At 37.4% G+C, this 23,822-nt stretch overlaps 1 protein-coding gene across 1 annotated transcript; it reads left to right on the top strand.

Moving 5' to 3' along the window:
* The first annotated feature begins 195 nt into the window (after positions 1–195).
* On the top strand, positions 196–22,503 carry LOC125240229. The gene is given in 10 exon segments (XM_048148055.1): positions 196–314; positions 10,171–10,467; positions 11,549–11,721; positions 13,497–13,606; positions 14,723–14,848; positions 16,180–16,185; positions 16,188–16,330; positions 17,729–17,774; positions 20,658–21,234; positions 22,068–22,503. Coding segments are annotated over 9 exon segments (1,527 nt in total). The 5' UTR covers positions 196–314; positions 10,171–10,407; the 3' UTR covers positions 22,354–22,503.
* Positions 22,504–23,822: the final 1,319 nt, after the last annotated feature.

Here is a 23,822-nt window from a genome sequence, read left to right as displayed (position 1 = left end):
TTATTAATCGATCATTATAATTATGTAATGCATTTTTGTTTTTGTTATAAGCCCCTCAAGTCGTCTCTTTCGTTTGTTATGATTCCTTGCTGTCATTATTTACAATTGGGGACATATATCTGTCTTTGTCTCTCGCGGTTTCCCCGCAATAGGTTTTCATTTTTACGGCCCCGCGCGACTGAGACGGAAAAGCGGGTCCGATGGAAAAATATGAACAATTTCGTGCTCTTAAAAATTATTGATTTTTCATCGTTAAAAAACATCAGAGTGGCTAATTGCATACGTGATGCGAGGTGGCGCGGTCGGCGGCCGCTGTGAGTATTGCACACATTTCAGTTGTTTTCCCTACAAGGTTGTGAAAAGTCACATTTTTCAGTGTATACCACCATTTTTAGTACCTATTGCGTTGCTTGGTACCTATTTGTAAATCTGATGTTAGGTTCGTTTAAATATTGATTTTTGAAGGCCCGCGGAGTGAGTCAGGCCGAATGTTTATAACATTACTTGGGGCCTGCTTTAAACTATTTTGGGAACGGCCAAATGTTCCAATGCTCATGTTTGAGCCATCATTAGGTTCCCGTCCGCTGTAAAGGCCAAAACTCTTGTGATTCCTTTATCTCGCATAACCAGGTAAGTGCATAATTTTAATTTTTCCATGCTCCATTTTGAGTGATGTACTTTTTTATCGGTCGAATAATCAAACCTAATGTTTACTGCCTTGTGGAACGTGGTGATAAGATATAGCTCCTTGAGATTTTGAGGTCTTATGCAGTCGTTTTATGAAGTTTTACGCCGGTGTTTCAACATTATATTTTGTAACTTTTATATACTCATTATAATCTTATTGGAATTTAAATTAGAACGTTTACTTACTTTTGAAAACTACTAGCAGTTTGATAAATTAATGTTGGTATTTTCTTCCATAATATTTTATGTACTTTTGAAAATTCACGCTTTTATTTAGTAGACGGGATTGGTAGACAACTTGAGCGTTATCACGAATCGTGATTCACATATCGGAATCAAAACGTTTTATCTTGATTTCGCAACAGAAGACCCAAATAACTTACGTTTCCTGGAACTGAGGTCGTAAATAAAATGCGTGTACAAGTGAATTTAATTTTAAATGCTATACCATACTGAAAATGTGCTACAATACGCGCGGGTTTGACCTTTCTCAGGTACTAAAACAGATTTTAACCTTCTGTGTGTCAAACATTTATGTTTATTTGTTAGATTTTTTTTCTATTATAGTTTTTGAGGATAAGTAGTAGTAAATATTTAAAAAAAAAACTAAGTTATCCAGGAAGCTTTCACTAACTATATATAACCATTATCAATAAATTTAAATCTTGATGAAATTGGACATATTTTAGGTTCTTCTTTTACTTAAAAGAAAAAAAAAACAGACAATCGTTGTACAGTCCCCTGAAGTTGTGAAAAATCAAGTTTTTAAGTTACGAAAAACATAATAATTACGAGCCGTTTATGCCTTATAGAACGTATTTCGCCACTTTCAAGAGAATCAAAATTAATACGGCGCGGGGACCGAATTTTTGAATTTCGAACGCACGAATTCACCGTTCGAAAATGTGTGGAAAACGACGTAATGCTACTTTTGAAAAGGACGGAATATTAATGGAAATATTACTGACCGAAATTCACGAAATCGAAGGTCGACATTCAATAACGAACCACAAAATTAAAATTTTGAAAAAACCCCCGACCGCGACATAGTGGACCGATTTTCATGAAACATGGCTAAGAACACTCCCGACTTACTCAGCTTTCAGACAAAAAAAAACTAAATCCAAATCGGTTCATCCGTTCGGGAGAGCTACGATTCCGCAGACAGACAGACAGACAGACACGTCAAACTCCCCACACCCCGTCGTTTTTGCGTCGGGGGTTAAAAACTCAAATCTAGTGAAATTGAAACCAGAAGCCGACGTGTTTTTTGAGGTCCCAATGCCACTTGAGATACAAAATACTTAAGATACAAAATGTATTGTTTATTTTAGCAAATGTCCCGAATAGTATAAATAGCGCGGGGATTATTTAGTCCGTTTGTAGGTCACTAGTCTGCTCATTGGAAAACGAACTAAGATTTTGAAGCCAATTTATTAACTAGCAGTTTGATTAATGGGATTTACACACAAAGATATTTGAAATCATTTCGTATGTTTAGGATAAACATCTCTTTTTCAGCGTCTGTTTCTATATTTGTTCGATTTAAAAGTACGTTTCTATATATCTTTGGTTTTTTTTTTAATGTAACTTATTGGTTGATTAAAATAACTTTTTTTGGTTGTTTAACATCGAGATGTTTTATTATTGTCTGTTTTTATTTATTTAGAATTATTATTTTCACTTTAACTATCTCATATTTTCTTTGTAATATGTGTACTTTCCATGGTTTCACTCGATATGGCCCTGACAGAAGATCAGCGTTGGCCCTCCCAGGCATAATGTACCTACCTACTTAATTTTGTAATGATTTGTAAATAATTTCCTGTTGTTCTTTTGTGTAACTTTAGATATACATACATTTTCAATAAAACCCTGTAGATCTTTTTTAACCCCCGACGCAAAAACGAAGGGGTGTTATAAGTTTGACATGTCTGTCTGTCTGTCCGTCTGTCTGTCTGTTTGTCTGTGTGTGTGTCTGTCTGTGGCATCGTAGCTCCCGAACGTATGAACTGATTTAGATTTCGTTTTTTTTGTCTAAAAGCTGAGTTAGTCGGGAGTGTTCTTAGCCATGTTTCATAAAAATCGGTCTACTATGTCCCAGTCGGGGATTTCTTCAAAATTTTAATTTTGTGGTTAGGTTATTATAATTCATAGGACAATAAGTACAATAACGTCAATAATATAGTAAATTGTTTGCCAATTTATGTTGTCTTCCAGCCAGTTAAATCATATATTTTCAAGATCTCTTGCCAAGACTTGCCTAGACGCCTACCTATAGCTACAGATGTTATTGTCTCTTGTTTGTTTGTTAAATTATGTATTTCGTCCATTACATTTGCTTAACGTTAAGCTATTGTTTAGTCTAGTATCACACGTGACATCATTTGACTATGTGCTCGTAATAATTACTAGTTCTGTAAGCAATGAGTAAGACATCTTAATCTTCACAAATTATAGATTTCTAATAGATGGCCATTTTCAGACTTTGGGTCCCTCCAATTAGCGAAAGTTGTTAACATAACCTAACCACAATGTAAAAAAATTGAAAAAACCCCCGACCGCGACATAGTAGACCGATTTTCATAAAACATGGCTAAGAACACTCCCGACTAACTCAGCTTTCAAACAAAAAAAAACTAAATAGAAATCGGTTCATCCGTTCGGGAGCTACGATGCCACAGACAGACACACACACAGACAGACAGACACGTCAAACTTATAACACCCCGTCGTTTTTGCGTCGGGGGTTGAAAAACTAACTCGCTGTCAGTTTTGTGACGACAATTAAGCATAAAATTTGTATAAAAAATTACTTTTCTCGCATTCTGAATGTAGATTATCGCTTAAAGTTTATGTAATTAACACAAAAACAATATTTTTATTGAAATTTCATGCTTAATTGTCGTCACAAAACTGACAGTGAGTTAATTTTTAGGGTTCCGTAGTCAACTAGGAACCCTTATAGTTTCGCCATGTCTGTCTGTCCGTCCGTCCGTCCGTCCGTCCGTCCGTCCGTCCGTCCGTCCGTCCGTCCGCGGATAATCTCAGTAACCGTAAGCACTAGAAAGCTGAAATTTGGTACCAATATGTATATCAATCACGCCAACAAAGTGCAAAAATAAAAAATGGAAAAAAATGTTTTATTAGGGTACCCCCCTACATGTAAAGTGGGGGCTGATATTTTTTTTCATTCCAACCCCAACGTGTGATATATTGTTGGATAGGTATTTAAAAATGAATAAGGGTTTACTACGATCGTTTTTTGATAATATTAATATTTTCGGAAATAATCGCTCCTAAAGGAAAAAAAAGTGCGTCCCCCCCTCTAACTTTTGAACCATATGTTTAAAAAATATGAAAAAAATCACAAAAGTAGAACTTTATAAAGACTTTCTAGGAAAATTATTTTGAACTTGATAGGTTCAGTAGTTTTTGAGAAAAATACGGAAAACTACGGAACCCTACACTGAGCGTGGCCCGACACGCTCTTGGCCGGTTTTGTTAACAACTTACGCTAATTGGGGGGTCTCAAATTCCGAAAATGCCCAGATAGAGGTAAAATTCACTATCATGATCTACACATAAAGTATTGCTAACTTAAAGTATCCAAATAGTAATTATGTAGGTATGTTGAATGTAAGGAAGGCGCAAATTATATCGTTTTGTCGAATCGACATTTCGGCAAAAATTTGGCCTCATTAGATTCAGCTCAAATACCTTAGACACGGAATTAACAATACTTAAATGATTTTATTTGAATGGTTATTTAACAAATTATTAGCTGCTTTGTGGTACATAGTCTATTTATAAAATGCCTATGCAAAAAGAATAGTTATTTGTTATACAAGGGGGCAAAGTTGTATTTTAACGCCGAGTGTGGAATTGAAAAACGAGCAAGTGAAAGGATTCTATAGTTGAACCACGAGCGAAGCGAGTGGTTCGAGAATAGAATCCTGAACTTGCGAGTTTTTTAACACACGAGAAGTAAAATACATTTGCACCCGAGTGTAACACAAAACTTTTCCCCTCACAATAGCGAGGAAACTACAACGCAAAAAATGCATTTATCACTGCTTCCAGTAGTTCCACAGGTGGTAAATCATCTTTATTACTAGATTCACCTACTTTTATCAATTTTAAAGCAGTTAATTTGACTTTATTCAAGGTCAAATTACTTTACCCACTAGTGGATAAAATGCGTTTTTACCCGCTGGTATTAAAGGACAAAACACGTGTTTCCGAGCTAGTGAGGGGAAAAATATAATAAATACGAGTCTTAGAAAATATTTAGCTTCTTATGTGTTATATGTATAATTATGACGTTTTTAATGGCACTCTATCACTTTTGTTGAATTGAAGTTAGCCTATTATAATAGATCGTTTCGCTCTGTTACTCGTAATATATTTCGATTATATTTTTAACCCCCGACGCAAAAACGACGGGGTGTTATAAGTTTGACGTGTCTGCCTGTGTGTCTGTCTTTCTGTCTGTGTGTCTGTCTGTATGTGTGTCTGTCTGTGGCATCGTAGCTCCCGAACGGATGAACCGATTTGGATTTAGTTTTTTTGTTTGAAATCTGAGTTAGTCGGGAGTGTTCTTAGCTATGTTTCATGAAAATCGGTCCACTATGTCGCGGTCGGGGGTTTTTTCAAAATTTTAATTTTGTGGTTAGGTTATACTCATATTCATCCGGATTTTGGATAAGAGATATTTTTATTGTGTTCTAAATCTATATAGAAATGTGGGGGTGGCTTACGAAAAAAAAGATCAAGGTACTAAATGAAGCCAATCTTATTCCGTTTCACATATTTTGAATTTTAATAGGTACCGGATTGGGAATAAAATCTAGTAGGTGTATTGTTCTTGGAGGGATTTCAGTTCATTTGAATTGTATACCATGATTGCCATACCATGTTGCACCCAATGTTGTGTGGACTAGTAAAACAGGATGAGAAATTGAGATATTTGAGTTACGACACTTTGCGTCTTTGATTTTTACGTCTACGAGTCTGCGAGTTCTCCGACCCTTCAAAAAACGAACTCAAAAGTTAAGGGTAAGGGGGGTCCGGCCGTCGACCCTAGGGGCGCGCCCGAAATAGCCCGCGCGGGGGTCTGTCTATATCCGTACCGCGGACAGACGTTCAAGCTATACTCGGGATTTCTTGTTGAACTCATTAATATTAAGGTCTGATGTATATGGCTTTATATATGTGTTGGAAAGGAAACGGTTTATTATAAGGTTTTTGACCACGCCACCGACATTTATGTGTAAAAGACTTATATTAACCGGGATATAGACCGTGATTACCTTTTTGATTTTTGTCGAGCTCCCGATATTTCGACGCAGTTGCATGCATCATGATCACGGAAAACTGACGAAAATAACCGTGAATCATTAAAAAATCTTATTTGTAAAAGGTCATTTTTTTCTACTAGGTCCTAGGTTTTTACACTTTTTAATAGGTTGAAATCGGTTCAAAATAGGAAATCCTTTCATACACTACGTCGGTGGCAAACAAGCATACGGTCCGCCTGATGGAAACCGGTCACGGTTACCTATGGACGCCTGCAACTCAAGGAGTATTGAAATATTTATGTTTTACTTTTATACCTACCTTGCTTTCCAAAGTTAAGTATTTGTTCCAAACAGAATCGTAGAATCTGACTGGGCAAAAAGTATTATGGTATTGCCACCTCCTCGCATTGCTCTTTTCAGTTCTGTGCAAAGTTATTTTAGAGAACTCTTGTCTCTTGTCAGGATAAAATCACCTCTTTCTATTTAACCAGATTGACGAGGCTTCCACCTTGACGTCATCAGGTCATCACGTCAATAACCGTGTCGATCATACGCCCAAAGATAATAACGCTTTCCGAAAACAAATAGGCAAGTATTTTTTTATACCACTTTGGTTGTATATGTACAGATCTATATGAAATATTCGCTGTGTTGGTCTTCATAGCTCAGATAAAACAAAACTAAACTGATGCTCCGGGTCGTAGGTTCACGTCCTCCCACCCTAGACAGTGATTGTAGGTATTTTTTTTTTTTTATTTATTTCTAAACTTAATTTTCAGCTATTTCGAAAACTTTGAAACACAAATACTGCTAAATAATTAGAGTTTTGAATGATTCACGGTTATTTTCATTAGACTTATATTGACCGGGATATAGACCGTGATTACCTTTTTAGGGTTCCGTAGTCAACTAGGAACCCTTATAGTTTCGCCATGTCTGTCTGTCCGTCCGTCCGTCCGTCCGTCCGTCCGTCCGTCCGTCCGCGGATAAACTCAGTAACCGTAAGCACTAGAAAGCTGAAATTTGGTACCAATATGTATATCAATCACGCCAACAAAGTGCAAAAATAAAAAATGGGAAAAAATGTTTTATTAGGGTACCCCCCCTACATGCAAAGTGGGGGCTGATATTTTTTTTCATTCCAACCCCAACGTGTGATATATTGTTGGATAGGTATTTAAAAACGAATAAGGGTTTACTAAAATAATTTTTTGATAATATTAATAGTTTCGGAAATAATCGCTCTTAAAGGAAAAAAAGTGCGTCCCCCCCCCTCTAACTTTTGAACCATATGTTTAAAAAATATGAAAAAAATCACCAAAGTAGAACTTTGTAAAGACTTTCTAGGAAAATTGTTTTGAACTTGATAGGTTCAGTAGTTTTTGAGAAAAATACGAAAAACTACGGAACCCTACACTGAGCGTGGCCCGACACGCTCTTGGCCGGTTTTTGATTTTTGTCGAGCTCCCGATATTTCGACGCAGTTGCATGCATCATGATCACGGAAAACTCCGTGATCATGATGCATCACGGTCTATATCCCGGTCAATATAAGTCTAATGCTAAATAATTTCTTGTAAGAGATAAAAAACGATACAGGCCAAACTTAGCGTATGATGGTCATAAAATCCCCATTTAAAATACACAGTCATTTTGTCAAATTAATCACCAGAATATTAATATTGTTGGTTTATGCGCTTTTACAATAAGGGTCTTACTATGTAATTATATTACATTTTCCGTGGAAAAACGAAGACACTCGTGGGGTCAACGCACCGACGTAGGGTCACAGTGCCTATCGATTTTCCAGCTTTTTGTTTGTAACTTTTACCTCCCTCTCTTTCGCTCACGAAAATTATATTTATGGCTTCATGCTTCGTTTTCTCTTTGGCTATATTAACGTTGTCTGCGATGTTTTTTTTGTATGGTCGATGCAGCGCTTTATTAGTTGAATACTGGCGTGTTCTTATATACTTAAGTAAGGGGTTCGTAGGGTCTGAAATTTTCCTTTCCTGCCTAAATACCTCTTAAGATTAAGACTGCGGTACTTTGTTTAAGTAAGGAAGGACCAGGGGGCCGATTTTTGAGTCTCACGGCGTTCGAATTCAGAAAATTGTCACTGAAAATAATAGGCAATTCACCGTTTTCAACCGGTATTTTAGTGACAGTGAGACTCAAAAATCGGCCCCCAGTTTTTGTATTTATATAATAGATACAAAAACTGATATATGATAAATAGTGTGAAAATCGGTATTAATTAATTCTGTCAGTACTCATGCCAGTCATACTGCATTCGCCGTAATCTCAAATAAAAAAAATATACATTTTTACAGAATTTGTTTACTGACGTGACGTCCCGAGTCATTACGTAATCGATTATTCGGATTAGAATATTTCAATTTTGATTTAGCTAGCAACATTAAAATAAGTTTTTTTTTTTACAACGGATAACAGAGTTGACAGGTGACATGTGATATGATATCAATCGAGTTATTGTTTGTTTTCATAATAATTATAAAACAGGTATACTTTAAAATTTATCAGTTACTGTGTAAAAGGTAATATATAGGCATGAACACGATTTTACTATTACGTATTAGATCTTCAAAACGAATCACTGACCAGCAAAGTTTACTAGTAGCAACATAAAAGTTTCATGTAGGAATCTTGAATTTTATTAGCAGGTACCCTGCTCACTCCATCATCAGGTCATCTTGATGTTGCCAAATTTTTATCCTATCTTCACTACATGTGTCTACATGTGATTGCGATTGTATGTGCATATCGTCACTACTCACTACTTTAAAAAGAACTTGTATCTTCGTCTGTCAATGAAAAGAAAATTGTAGTAAGTATGTATGGAATGCATATAGACTTACTGCGTTTTAACTTTGAGGAGCAGCGTGAGATACGAGATTTTTTCAAAGTAGTGACGATATATGAATATCAGGTAGGCAAGTATGGTCGCGCGATAAATTATTTCATTTCATTTCTTTATTTAATATTTACACAGCATTACAGTTAGGACTAATACACTGTTGAACGATATAAAACGATGACAAAACACCAGCACGGGAAGCATGGTCGCGCGATAAGTGATAAAATAGCAGGCCGTCCCTATCGCACTATTTGTAAGTGCGATAGGGACTGCCTGATATTTTATCGTCTATCGCGCGACCATGCTTCCCGTGCAGGCCATGTTTTATCGTTTATCGCGCGACCATGATTGCCTGCCTGCATAGTGCTAGGCCTACTGAAGTAGATAATTTACAATGCTTTTTTTCATTTCATTTATTTTGCAATGTGTGTATTTTTTCAACTGTTTACAAGATGAATTAAAAATGATAATTATGAGTAATAGTACATTGTCTACATTTTAATTACAAGATTTTATTCAACTTCCTTGTTAGTATGTTAGTGTGCGGCAAAACATAGAAGCTAAATTTGACCCACTTCCCGTTTCCGATTGAGCTGAAATTTTGCACACATAATCACGACAATGCAATGTTATGGTATCATGGAGCTGATCTGATGATGGAGCAGAAACGTTGTCATAGGAACAATGTTATGAAACGTTTGACGACCGGTCTGGCGCAGTCGGTAGTGACCCTGCCTGCTACGCCGCGGTCCCGGGTTCAAATCCCGGTAAGGGCATTTATTAGTGTGATGAGCACAGATATTTGTTCCTGAGTCATGGATGTTTTCTATGTATATAAGTATTAATATATTATTTATATCGTTGTCTGAGTACCCACAACACAAGCCTTCTTGAGCTTACCGTGGGCCTCAGTCAATCTGTGTAAGAATGTCCTATAATATTTATTTATTTATTATTATTTATTAAACGTCATATCCCCATCGAGTAAGGGGTTTTTAGAAACATCTCAGAGAGCAGTAGATGACTGTTGAAAGAAAGGTGTCGTTAATAAAAGCTTGTGCCAAAAATGTCATTTTTGCAAAATCTTAATTTTAACCCCCACTCAAAAACGACGGGGTGTTATAAGTTTGATGTGTCTGTCTGTCTGTGTGTGTGTGGATGAACCGATTTAGATTTAGTTTTTTATTGTCTGAAATCTGAGTTAGTCGGGAGTGTTCTTAGCCATGTTTCATGAAAATCGGTCCACTATGTCGCAGTCGGGGGGTTTTTCAAAATTTTATTAACCTATTTGTTTTTCTTCCACAGGTATATAAGTAAGAAGAAAGCCGCAGTATTCAAACAATATTTCTAGTCTGAAAAGTTTCTACGAAAAAAAAGAGTGAAAAAGTATTAAAATTGTACTTAATTATATTTATATGTTTTACAATAATCTGTGATAGACAATTTTGGACTGTGCAATTTTTACAAGTGTTTGCCAAAGAGAATGGTGTTAGTTTTTAGTTTATGATTGTCTGTGGTCGAGTTTCTTAAATGGAACAGAAGATGGCGCTGCCGCCGCAACAGTTTTGCGTCCGGTGGAACTCCTACCACACCAACTTACAGGTATAATTTTTAATTTCATTTCAGGTGACCTGTCTGCTCGTTTGCCTCCTATCCCATAAAAAAAAAACAATTTGTATAATATTTTTATTCCCGAGTTTCTTGTACTGTAACAGTCCTTAGTATTATATTTAACTAACTATTAGAGTCACATAGAGATTACGATTTTTTATGGTACTATATTATATTCAATACATGTTACAGCTTTTTATCATAGCAACACTTACTGTTCATACAAAAGTGATGAGCGCCCAATTGTTTTCTATTCTTTAAGGGCATTTATTTGTGTGATGAGCACAGATATTTGTTCCTAAGTCATGGATGGTTTTTCTAAGTATATAAGTATGTATTTTATCTATTTAAGTATGTATATAGAATAGAATAGTATAGAATAGAATAAACATTTATTCGTGAACACAGGCAAGACAAAATACACATAATAACAAGACAGAAAGGAACGAAGCGCCACGAAATGGCCTCATCTCAGCGTGTTGCTGGTGACTTCCAGCGCTATCGTCGCTTAGCACCCATAGTACAAGCTTTGCTTAGTTTGGGGCTAAGTTGATCTGTGTAAGGTGTCCCCAATATTTATTTATTTATTTATTTTTGCCAGGCTTTATGTTGAAGCAAATGGTACCACATTATTGCTTACCATAAGAACACTGACAGGTTATTAATATAAAGAAATCATCAAATTTCTTCCTTATAGTAAGTGACAACATTTTTCTTCCGTACACATAGGCGAGACGACTAAAAAAAACTAATTAGTCCGTCAGTTAGATCATCAAAGAATTTTAGACACGTATTTTTTCTTTTTTCTCGTAAACAAAAAATTACGACGGTACGTTGAAGTTTCGCGTGACGTCACGCCTAGGTACAATTTTTACTTAGAAGTGACGTCAAAAGCCCCCACTCCGGAACGTGGATGCTCTATATCTTTGTATTTTTTCATTAATTAGAAAACACGAAAATATGTGTTTAGTATTTTTGGACGATCTAACTGGCGGACTAAACATAATGCCATTTTTTTTATGTAGTCGTCATGCCTAATAGGGATTAACTAACACACAGTCTTTACCAACAGGCGGTGTTTCCCCGACTGCTCCTCACTGAGCAATTCGCTGATGTGACATTAGCATGCGAGTCCCGACAACTGCGATGCCACAAACTAGTGTTGTCCGCCTGCTCTGCCTACCTCGAACGGCTTCTGCTGAACAATCCTTGCAAACATCCCATCGTGCTTATGAGGGATATGAGGTAACTGGCTTTAATTTAGTATTATATAGGGCGCCCTCTAGTGGAGACAGTCATAAACTAGTGCTGTCCTGCTCGGCCTATCGAGAGGCTCCTGTTGAACAATTCTTGCAAACATCCCATAGTGCTTATGAGGGATATGAGGTGAGGGAACTGGCTTTAATGTAGTATTATATAGGGCGCCCTCTAGTGGAGACAGTCATAAACTAGTGCTGTCCTGTTCGGCCTACCTGGAACGGCTCCTGTTGAACAATCCTTGCAAAAATCCCATCGTGCTTATGAGGGATATGACGTAACTGGCTTTAATGTAGTATTATATAGGGCGCCCTCTAGTGGAGACAGTCACAAACTAGTGCTGTCCTGTTCGGCTTACCTCTAACGGCTTCTGTTGAACAATCCTTGCAAACATCCCATCGTGTTTATGTTATGAGGGATATGAGGTAATGTACGAGCTTTAATGTAGTACCTATAGAGGGAGCGCCCCCTGATGGAGATATCTAAAACTAGTGCTCATAAGGGATATCAAGTATGTACATACCTACAAAGACATATGTAACTCCGTATACACGGATAAAGTCTAAGAAAAAAACGTACTTCAAAACCATAATGAAAAAGGTATGGTGGCCAAGATGGCGTTACACCTTTGGGGAACGCTCGGCTAGATGGCACTAATAAAAATATTTGACTTTTTAAGACGTATCAAGCTAAGAATATGGGCCAAATTGTCAAAACTGAGGTTCAAAAGTTTTAAGCCTGTATCGAGAGATGGCAGTCTATGCACTGTGATTACACATTTTACTTTGACAGTAACTCTCTATAATACTCAATCCTAGCTTTAATGTTGTATTATAGAGAGAGCGCCTCCTAGTGAGACACCTAAATTCAGCAGTTCTCAAATAGTTTGCACAAAAATTAAGGAAAAAAGTTAAATCATTTGTTGAAAAAGCAAAATCGATGGGGTGTTGTAAGTTTGACGTATCTGTCTGTCTGTCTGATGTCTGTTTGTGCGTGTGTCTGTCTATGGCATCGTAGCTCCCGAACGAATGAGAGCAGTTCTCAAAAAGTTTGTACATAGCCACGTCAGCAAATTTTAATTGATCCTATTTTTTGTTACCAACATTTAGTAATATAAGTCGACTTTATTGAGATATATACAGTCGTAAACTAGAACATTCCTTTGCTAATCCGCGAATTAATAACGTGCAAGTTAATCAGTGCTAAACAGTTCCGCAACTTCGGACCGTCAACATCAGCTCCTGAGGATGCCTCGTAGAGAGGCGAAACACGTGTCGAGTTTTGTATTTTTGGTGGTGGGTTGTTATATTTATTTGCGTATTTATTTTTATTTTTGCGGTGGGAGGGTCGGAAAATTAATTGCATGTAAAAAATACGCAAGTAAGTATAACGGTTTAGCACTGATTAACTTGCACGTTATTAATTCGCGGATTAGCAAAGGAATGTTCTAGTTTACTATTAACATGGATTTCCGCAAAGTAACGCCTGATTCCATCGATTAGATATATACAGGATAATTGTTATAATTAAGAAAATATAGGTACTAGAGAACCTTGATGACGAAATAAAACTTACTAATATCTCAATTCATCAAAAAAAAATTTTTTTTTTTTTATTTAACTTTTTCCTTAATTTTTGTACAAACTTTTTGCGAACTGCTGATGAATCTTCGCCATGTCTCATGAAAATCGAGCCACTATCTCGGGGGTTCTTACAAAATTTTAATTTTGTGGTTAGATTATATTGATGATGATTGGTTGCAGGTTCAGCGAAATGCAAGCGCTGGTGGACTTCATGTACAAGGGGGAGGTGAATGTCACTCAGGAGGAGCTGCCGAGTCTTCTGAAGAGTGCTGAGGCGCTGCAGATCCGGGGTGAGCTTCAGAATATATAATACTGAAAAAAAAAAAAAATGAAAATGAAATATTTCTTTTTCAAGTAGGCATATTACAATGCGCATATGAACGTCAAATAAAGCTACGCCGGCTCTAACCCTACGCCACTACGCTACTAGCTTCTTCCCGCGGGTTTGCTCGCGTTAAATTCGGAAGTAGGCTACTTGCCTCCTAGTCAAATCAGCTTCTTTTTAAGAACTGTCAAAACGAATTTGAACGACTTGCTAATATGGAATTAAGAGGATATGGTAGCCAAAATGCTAAAATGGAAAGGAGCCCCCCTTTCAACTTGGGAATTTTAGTTAAATATACAAGTGTTATTAACTAGATTTATCGAAAAAAATTTGTCCATTAAGAACAACTCAGTCAAAAGATATTTCAAAAAATGTTTAAAATCGAGGTTCCGCTCTCGACTCTTTCCTCCTTCAAAACTTAATCAATCGGAACGAAATTTGAGAATCTGAATAACAATGAAATTTAATAATCTATGTCGGACCAGTATCACACCTTTTTTGCGCCACAATGAAAAAGGCCGTTTTTGGAAATTTTTGATTGGCTCTAGAGTCTTAAAAAGCAGAATATCAAAAAAATCAAAACGGTCCGACACATAAAAATAATAACAATCTATGTTGAAAAAATCATGCTGAAATTGCTCTATCTTCAAAAACCAGGGAGGAAATAGTCGAGAGCGTTTGTATGGAGAATTGACCCCTACCGTATCGTCTTAATATGAAATCGAATTGAGTGACGTCACGGTCAACTCAGACACTTTATATATTTCTTCCTGACTTATTGAATAGAAATTGGATTTAAAAATAACTTCTGTCCATGTTTTTCTTATAATTATCTGATGCTTTATTTCGTACATGGTAAAAAATATTTTATTTTAAGAACAGTCAAGTTTATGGATCATTCCGCAATTTTCGAATGTTAGGGAAGTGGGGGGAGGGGGGGGGGTCCTGTCTGTGGCATCGATTTAGATTACGTTTTCTTTTTGTTTAAAAGCTGAATTAGTTAGAAATGTTGCCATGTTTGATGAAAATGTCGGGGTTTTTTTTTTCAAATTATTTTTTTTTACAAGGAATCTACTTCCAGGTCTATGTTCGAGCGACAGCAGCGGGCTAGCGTCAGAGTTGAACAAGCCAGAGCGAGACAGCAAAGACTACACCGTCGCTACCGAGGCTTTGGTCGCGCACGCGCAACGAGAGGCCACCACCAACGGTATGTTAGAGCGAGACGGCTGTATACCGTCGCTACCGAGGCTTTGGTCACGCACGCGCAACGAGAGGCCACCACCAACGGTATGTTAGAGCGAGACGGCTGTATACCGTCGCTACCGAGGCTTTGGTCGCGCACACGCAACGAGAGGCCACCACCAACGGTATGTTAGAGCGAGACGGCTGTATACTGTCGCTACCGAGGCTTTGGTGGCGCACGCGCAACGAGAGGCCACCACCAACGGTATGTTAGAGCAAGACAGCTGTAAGTTAGAGCGAGACGGCTGTATACCGTCGCTACCGAGGCTTTGGTGGCGCACGCGCAACGAAAGGCCACCACAAACGGTCAGTATTTTTTCATCACATTTGCTCAGTAAAAATGTCACAATTTCTTTTTCATCACACCCGAACTTTAAATGTGCTATTGTACGCAGGCGGAGCGTGAGTTATAGAAAAATCGTTCTCCCAAGGGAATAATGAAATTTCTTGTACCATACTTAACTTTTTTACATCTATTTACATATTTTTTACAATGCGAGTGTGATGAAAAACATTGCATGTAACTCCGGCAAGCCGTCGCGATTTAACTTACTCTCGTTAGTAGTATTCAACTTCCTCCCCTTGTTGCACAATGTAGTATTTCAGTACAGATTATTGAGGAATAAGTAAGGAAAGAGTTGTAGGGGGGGTAGTTGGGGGGAGGGGGGCAAAAACGGCACAAATATGGTCACGTAGTTTGGGTACGTTCCCTTATACATACATACATCTAGCGACAATCGCGATTTGTTCCCTACATCGATAGATGCGATGTAGGGAACAAATCAAAATTATACCGGTTTCTTTTGTTCTAAACCGGTTAATCGAACGAAACCGTTATGAAAGCGTTCCCCTGAAAACCGGTTTAAAAATAGCGGTTTATCGAGCGAAAACGAAATTTAATGGTTGCCGCAAGTACATGATAACGGTTTGAAAATTTAACCGGTATCCGAGCCCTGACTGCGACTAAAGACATATGTAACTCCGTATAGACGTATAAAGTCTAAGAAAAAACGTACCTCAAAGCCATAGAGAAAAAGGTACGGTGGCCTAGATGGCGTTCGCGTTACACCTTTGGGGGACGCTCGGCTAGATGGCGTAAATATTAATATTTGACAATTTAACACATATCAAGCTAACAATATGGGCCAAATTGTCAAAACTGAGGTTCAAAAGTTTTAAGCTCGTGTCAAGAGATGGCAGTCTATGCACTGTGATTACTGCACATTTTACTTTGACAGTAACTCTCTATAATACTCGATCCTCTTTGATGCGACTAACAATACATTTTCCCCACAGGTCCCCCCGCCCCCCGCAACCGCAAACCCCCACCAACGGCCCGCTCCTCAAGAAACGCAAGCAAGATGAAGCAGAGGTCAAAGAAGAAACCGTCGAAGAAGATGGACTATACTACGGCGAATTGGACCACGAAAATATGGAATACAATGAGGTTGGTTCGTTTTTTTATACCAAAAAAAAAAAAAAATTTATTAACCAAGAGAATTTGTTTAAAATACAATTTGCAATTAATCGACGACTCCCACACTAGGCTAAGCCTGTATCGTGGAAGTCAGCTTACCACGCCTTACAGAAGACCGCAGCCAAATAGCACTAGACCATACTCATAGTGTTGTGTTCCTGCCGGTGAGTAAGGCTGCCAGAGCTCAACGAAGGTGCGGGGTGCTGACGACGGGAGGACTTATTGTTCTTTGAGTCGTCGACAACCCAAACCCTCCTTTGAACTTGTACACTCCTTTTTAGGGTTCCGTAGTCAACTAGGAATCCTTATAGTTTCGCCATGTCTGTCTGTCCGCCCGTCCGCGGATAATCTCAGTAACCGTTAGCACTAGAAAGCTGAAATTTGGTACCAATATGTATATTAATCACGCCGACAAAGTGGTAAAATAAAAAGTGGAAAAAAATGTTTTGTTAGGGTACCTTACATGTAAAGTGGGGACTGAATTTTTTTTTTCATTCCAACCCCAACGTGTGATATATTGTTGGATATAGGTATCTAAAAATGAATAAGGGTTTCCTAAAATCGTTTTTTTGATAATATTAATATTTTCGGGAATAATCGCTCCTAAAGGAAAAAAAGTGCCCCCCCCTCTAACTTTTGAACCATATGTTTAAAAAATATGAAAAAAATCACAAAAGTAGAACTTTATAAAGACTTTCTAGGAAAATGGTTTTCAACTTGATAGGTTCAGTAGTTTTTGGAGTTCGGAACCCTACACTGAGCGTGGCACGACACGCTCTTGGCCGGTTTTTTTTATACTACGTCGGTGGCAAACGAGCATTCAGTCCGCCTGATGGAAAGCGGTGACCGTAACCTATGGACGCCTGTCTGTCCGCCTGTGAAGGAGTGTCACATGCGTGTTGACGAACCATTAGAAACTTGCCCGTTTGCCGATAGATGGCGCTGGCAGTTTGTGTTTCTTATCATCCTCCTTGCGTTATCCCGGCATTTGCCTCGGCTCATGGGAGCCTTGGTTCTTCTTTGACAACTAATCCCAAGATTTGGCGTAGGCACTAGTTTTAAAGCGACTCACCTTCCAACCCGAAGGAACTGAACCTTAGTCTGGTTTCCTCACGATGTTTTTCTTCGCTTTCGCTCGGGCTTTACCTGTTTCCAATGAGCTGGACCACGAAAGCATGGTTGGTCTCTTTTGTTTTTAAATTAAAGGAAAAAAAAAACTTAATCACTTCATCCGTTCGGGAGCTACGATGCCACAGACAGGACAGACAGACAGACACGTCAAACTTATAACACCCCGTCGTTTTTGCGTCGAGGGTTAAAAAAATGCTTTTAGGGTCTTTTTTTTAATTAAAAACCTTGCCTTTTCAGGACGAGGAATCAGGCAAACCCGGCAGTAGTCTAGGACAACCGTCAGGTAAGCTTCCACAGTTTAAATAATATTACTACAATATTCATTTTGAGATCAGAGCACAAAAAAATATAGGTGGGCCATTTTTTTTTCAAAGTTGTCCACCCCACTTTTTTTGTAACATGGGTATTTTTTACGCGATTCATACTCAGAATCGAGAGCTCTTTCGATCCTGATAGGAGAAAAAAAAATGTCCCAAGATTTCCATACATTTTTCGAACCTTCCATTCCGTTACCGCCATACAAAATGTATGAAAAAATGGTTACGGAATGGGAAAAAACCTTGGGACACTTTTTTTCTCCTATTAGGATTGAAAGAGCTCGCGATTCTGAGTGGAAACCACATAAACATTTCCAAATCAAAAAAAAAAAGATGGGTTGACAACTTTGAGAAAAAATGGCCCAGGTACACGATGATAACTTTGCTATAAAATACTCATAAAGGAAGAAAATGTTTTTTTTTAGTAAAATTTTTTCTTATGTTCAAAGTTGTACTTAAAACTTGTTTGGTGGGCAAAGTTACCACGGGCAAAGTTGGACGTACTTCGACAATCAACAGTCAAATATTTGTATTAGGTAATAGTAGAATAGTATAGGTATACATTTCTTATTACTTACGAGTAATATTACACCCTCCACATGTAAAATTATTAATTTTATTAATAAACAATTGTAAAAATTTGTAAAATTTTAAAGATTTCAATATTATTTATATTTGAATAAGTGCCCGACTGAATTTTTGTGCTCTGATCTGCTGTATTCATTTACTACAATTGTTAACGCAAAAGAAATAATCATTAAAAAAAACTTTCATTATGAATGTTTCTTTCAATTTCTTTTTATTTTACACCAATGTTTATTTGCAATGTGACTCTGTCACTTGCTTAAAAAAAAACTTTTAATTTTTTTTTTAAACTCGCGCGTGAAAATGTCCGTATCTAAAGTGTGTGAAGACATTGTGAATGGACATTGACAAACAAAAGAATGTCTGTAAGGTAGGCCAGTTTTGTTATTACTAGTAGAAAGAATAGTTATTGGTATATAGTAGTTGCGAACCATGAATGTGTTTTAAATGGTTTATACAGGATGTTTGGTCCATCGTTGGCCAAATTAAAATGGCGGATATGGGAGGTCGTTCTTCATCTTAAGACGTGTTTTAAAAATTGTTTTGGCCGATTTTTTTTGTTTGAAAAACAGGAACAAAACTAAAAAATTCTTTAAAAAAATTAAAATTCTATTAAAAAATGTATGTTTTATCCTTTTTTTAATAATTTAAAATAATCCTAGAAATTTCCGCAGAAAATTAATTTTTCCCCGGTGTTTACAACGGACGCGACAAGCAAATCATCGTTGCTCAAACAAAAATAATCAGAAAAAAATTGCACGTCGGCCAAAAAAATTTTTTAGAGGGCGTGTTGAGATAGAAAACGACCCAGCTATCCGCCATTTTAATTTGGCATACGATGGACCAAACACCCTGTATTTTAAATTTCTGACAGGGCTATCTTACAGACATGTCAGTGTGAAAGACATTCATGGTTCGGTGCGAACAAGCTTTTATAACATGTTTGATGTTCATTAATCGTCCATAGGCTACGGCGACTGCTTACTATCAAGCCGTATGCCTGTTTACCATCATGTGATATTAAAAAAATCGTAAACTGCGAGTTAAACGAAATTTTATTAAGTTATTAAAAAAAAAACGTGACAAAATAAAAGCTTGTTGCTCAATTAAATCAGTTAAATGTGAGTGTATCGTACCTTCTCGAAGGTAGAAAATAATATTTTCCCCTCACTAGCTCGGAAACACGTGTTTTGTCCTTTAATACCAGCGGGTAAAAACACATTTTATCCACTAGTGGGTAAAGTAATTTAACCTTGAATAAAGTCAAATTAATTGCTTTAAAATTGATAAAAGTAGGTGAATCTAGTAATAAAGATGATTTACCACCTGTGGAACTACTGGAAGCAGTGATAAACGCATTTTTTGCGTTATAGTTTCCTCGCTATAGTGAGGGGAAAAGTTTTGTGTAACACTCGGGTGCAAATGTATTTTACTTCTCGTGTGTTAAAAAACTCGCAAGTTCTGGATTCTATTCTCGAACCACTCGCTTCGCTCGTGGTTCAACTATAGAATCCTTTCACTTGCTCGTTTTTCAAATCCACACTCGGCGTTAAAATACAACTTTGCCCCCTTGTATAACAAATAACTATTAGACTTTCGGATTTCTGTAATTCATTTTTTGCAGCTACTGACAACGCAATCTTCTTTTTTTCGCTTAATTATTACAAACTCAGATTTAGTTTGCGTAGTTAGTGGGTATGTAGCCATTGCAGACTTATAGCGAGACTTAAAAAAAAACTTTTCGTGCCGACGTCTTGAGAATACTGGTTTTGAATAAATATTTCTTGTAATTTATGCAAAAAAAAACAAATAAATACTATGTTTGTTTGTTAAACTTATGTTGTATTTGTAAGAAATCGTACAAACGAAATTTTAATTAAAAAAAAAAATATTAACGTCATTTAATTTTTTTTTAAGATTGTACCAATGTACAAATCATTAAAAATCAAGTCATAAAAACTTTTCGAATATTGTATAACTAACTTTATTTATAATGTGTGAACCTGCCTTAGAAATGTATATTATTTATGGTCATGGTTCGTTAATATTTCTTGTATGTGGGTAGCTTTTGCACATTGTAATTTTTCCTCAGTCACCCGTTGACCACGAACGCTGTAAAATGTTCGAAACGTCGGGATGAATTGTAAATTCATTATACGCGATTTAATCCGTTTCTATAGGTTTATTTCATAAAAACTTCTCGCTACAGGTCTGTAAGGGCTCTCTCCAAAATGCACCAACATTCACACGTCATTTTATTTTAGGTCGCCAAAGCTATCTCCGCGTAAAACCCGAAAGCGAGCTATTCTTCCAAACGAAGCTCCAAAATCTAGCCAAAGCCAATTCCGAGTACATCAACAGACTATCCAAGATGAACGCCACAGAAATCCGCCAAGAATTTAATAAATACGGCTTCCAAGAAGAGCCTAAGGACAAATCCGAAAATGACTATTACAAATCTTGGTTGGAACAGAATGGTGAATTGGAGGTGTCTCTATTGAAATGCGGTCAGAAAAAACCGAAGCCTGACTACAAAAATCAAAAATCCGAAGTGGAATTGATTCCTAAACCAAAGGAAGCCAAAGTTTACCCTCTTGAAAAACAGATTCGTAGAAGGGGGCGGCCACCGATTTTTAAAGATAGGAATGTTGATATAGGGGAGACTGTACTAAAATCTGATTTGGACCAATTCTTGGAGGGGAAAGAAGTGAGTTCCTCAGGGCTGTCCCGGAAGGATTTGGAAAGGGTGATGATGGGGAAGTTTAATCCGAATAGACGGTATTCGAATGAGGCCATGTGGGCTGCGCTTATGGATGTTAAGAAAGGCGGAAGTATTTACAGGTGAGTTACTTTTGCGTCGAAATTTATATAAGATAGATAGATAGATATAAGCTTTATTTGATGCTGCAATAACAATTACAAATGCAACATAGAATAACAAGAAGATAAACTCAAACATACAATTGACATCTAGACCTGTTAGACCAAACTGTATGCAATTTTAATGGGTTGGGCAAGTTTTTAATGGGTTGGCAATGCGCATGTGACACTCATGGAGTTGCATGCGCCCATAGGTTACGGTGACCGCTTTCCATCAGGCAGACCGTATGCTTGTTTGCCACCGACGTAGTATAAAAAAAAATCCTGCAGGGCAATCATGGTCGCGCGATAAATGATAAAACATCGGGCCGTCCCGACCATCGCACTTACAAATAGTGCGATAGGGTCGGCCTGAAGTCACATGTTTACTGGAATCTTCAAGAATTTTTGACCATAATTGTGAACGCAGACTTTAATCTGTCATGTATCTGATCTAGTGATCGTATTTGTTAGACAATCCATATATAATTTTTAATATTATAAATGGGAAAGTGTGTGTGTCTGTTTTTTGTCCGTCTTTCACGGCAAAACGGAGCAACGAATTAACGTGATTTTTTAAGTGCAGCTAGTTGAGGGGATGGAGAGTGACATAGGCTACTTTTAGTCTCTTACCCCCGCTTCCTAAAATGGGGGGTGAAAGTTTGTATGGAGTATTCCACAATTTGCGAATTTAACTCTAGCGAAGCCGCGGGCAAAAGCTAGTATTTGTAATTTTGTCTGTGGTCTGTTTTACACAAAAGCTGTAAAGCTAACCTATATCCGGAAACATATAACCCCTTTTTGCATATTTCCAGAGCGGCGCAAACCCACAAAGTCCCCCGCAAGTCACTCCGCAACTGGATGAAGCGATGCCACATCAAATCCTCCTTCCCCATGCCACAGCAACTCAAGCAGTTTGTAGAAAACAGCAAGAAACAGAAAGAAGAGAAATTCGATCCTCAGGAGAAGTTCGAAGAGGCTAAAAGTGAGGATTATGAGGAAATGGGCTTCGGGAATCATTTTCTAAGCTTTCCGGCGTCCAGTGATGATGACAGGGAAAAGAAAGATGATTCAGCTATTGATATGACTGTGCATGAATAGGGACAAGTCGCTAGGGACTCAATGGTGAGGCGCTGGTCCCACATCGAGCTAGTAAACTATGAGCTAAAAAAAAAACCCTCGACCGCGACATAGTAGACCGATTTTCATGAATTATGGCTAAGATCACTCCCGACTAACTCAGCTTTTAGACAAAAAAAAATCTAAATCGGTTCATCCGTTCGGGAGCTACGATGCCACAGAGGGACACACACAGACAGACAGACACGTCAAACTTATAACACCCCGTGGTTTTTGCGTCGGGGGTTGAAAAACGAACAAAAGATAATCTCCCGTGTAAAAACACGGCGATATTGATAACTCACCGCTGGGCGAGCTATAAACATCGCCGTGTCTGTTTTATTTGCACGGGAGTGATTATCTTTTGTTCGTTTTTATAGCCGATAGCTCATAGCTTACTAGCTCGCGGTGTGACCAGTGCCTGAAAATATATAGGGATGACGACTACATAAAAAATGGCATTCTGTTTAGTCCGTCAGATCGTCCAAAAATACTGAATACATATTTTTCGCCTTTTCTTTAAATAATGAAATAACCTAATAAAAATGGTACCTAGGCGTGACGTCACGCGAATTTCAACGAACTGTACCGTCGTCATTTTTCGTTACCGAGAAAAAAGTGTCAATTTTTTTGATTTAAGTTGATGGACTAAATAGTTTTTTTTAGTCGTCTCGCCTATTATAATATGCTACTGTACATGAGAGCTTTTGAAGGCAGTTTTAGTGACTTATAGTGTTCATTAATTTTTTTGGAGCGTACAATTTTTGTATGGTTGAAAGTCAGGCAAAGTTGCATTTTGCGTAGGACATGGTAACTTTGCCTACCAGTGTTTACTGAATGGAAAAGTTGTATAAGCTATATGCTGTAGGGTTGGAAAGAGTGGGTAGATATTTTTGAATAGTGCTTGGTAATTATACTAATTATTGCCCATAAGCGGTCCAAAGATGGATAAAGTCTGAAATATCAGACATTTTGTATTAAAAACATGGCCATTTTAGAAAAATTGGATTAATATATTGAGGTGTATACGACCTACAAAATTGAACTGCCAAAGAATAAACAAAGATTTCATTATATTATTTTAAATAAATAAAAATTATATTATTCCTAATTCCAAAGAAAAGATGTTTAAACTGTACCCCGCAATAGAAACCCAAAGAATTATTTTACCCTATTTTGCCAGTGAAGTGGGCCATTTTTTTCAAAGTTGCCCACCCCACTTTTTTTGTAACATGGGTATTTTTTATGCGATTCATACTCAGAATCGAGAGGTCTTTCGATCCTGATGGGAGAAAAAAATGTCCCAAGATTTCCATACATTTTTCAAACCTTCCATTCCGTTACCGCCATACAAAATGTATTAAAAAATTGTAACGGAATAGGAAAAACGCCTTGGGACACTTTTTTTCTCCTGTTAGGATTAAAAGTGCTCGCGATTCTGAGTGGAAACC

The sequence above is a fragment of the Leguminivora glycinivorella genome, chromosome 27 (assembly GCF_023078275.1).
Source record: "Leguminivora glycinivorella isolate SPB_JAAS2020 chromosome 27, LegGlyc_1.1, whole genome shotgun sequence".
Classification (NCBI taxonomy): domain Eukaryota; kingdom Metazoa; phylum Arthropoda; class Insecta; order Lepidoptera; family Tortricidae; genus Leguminivora; species Leguminivora glycinivorella.
Note: the sequence above shows the minus strand (reverse complement) of the source record. Positions and strands in the feature narration are given on the sequence as shown.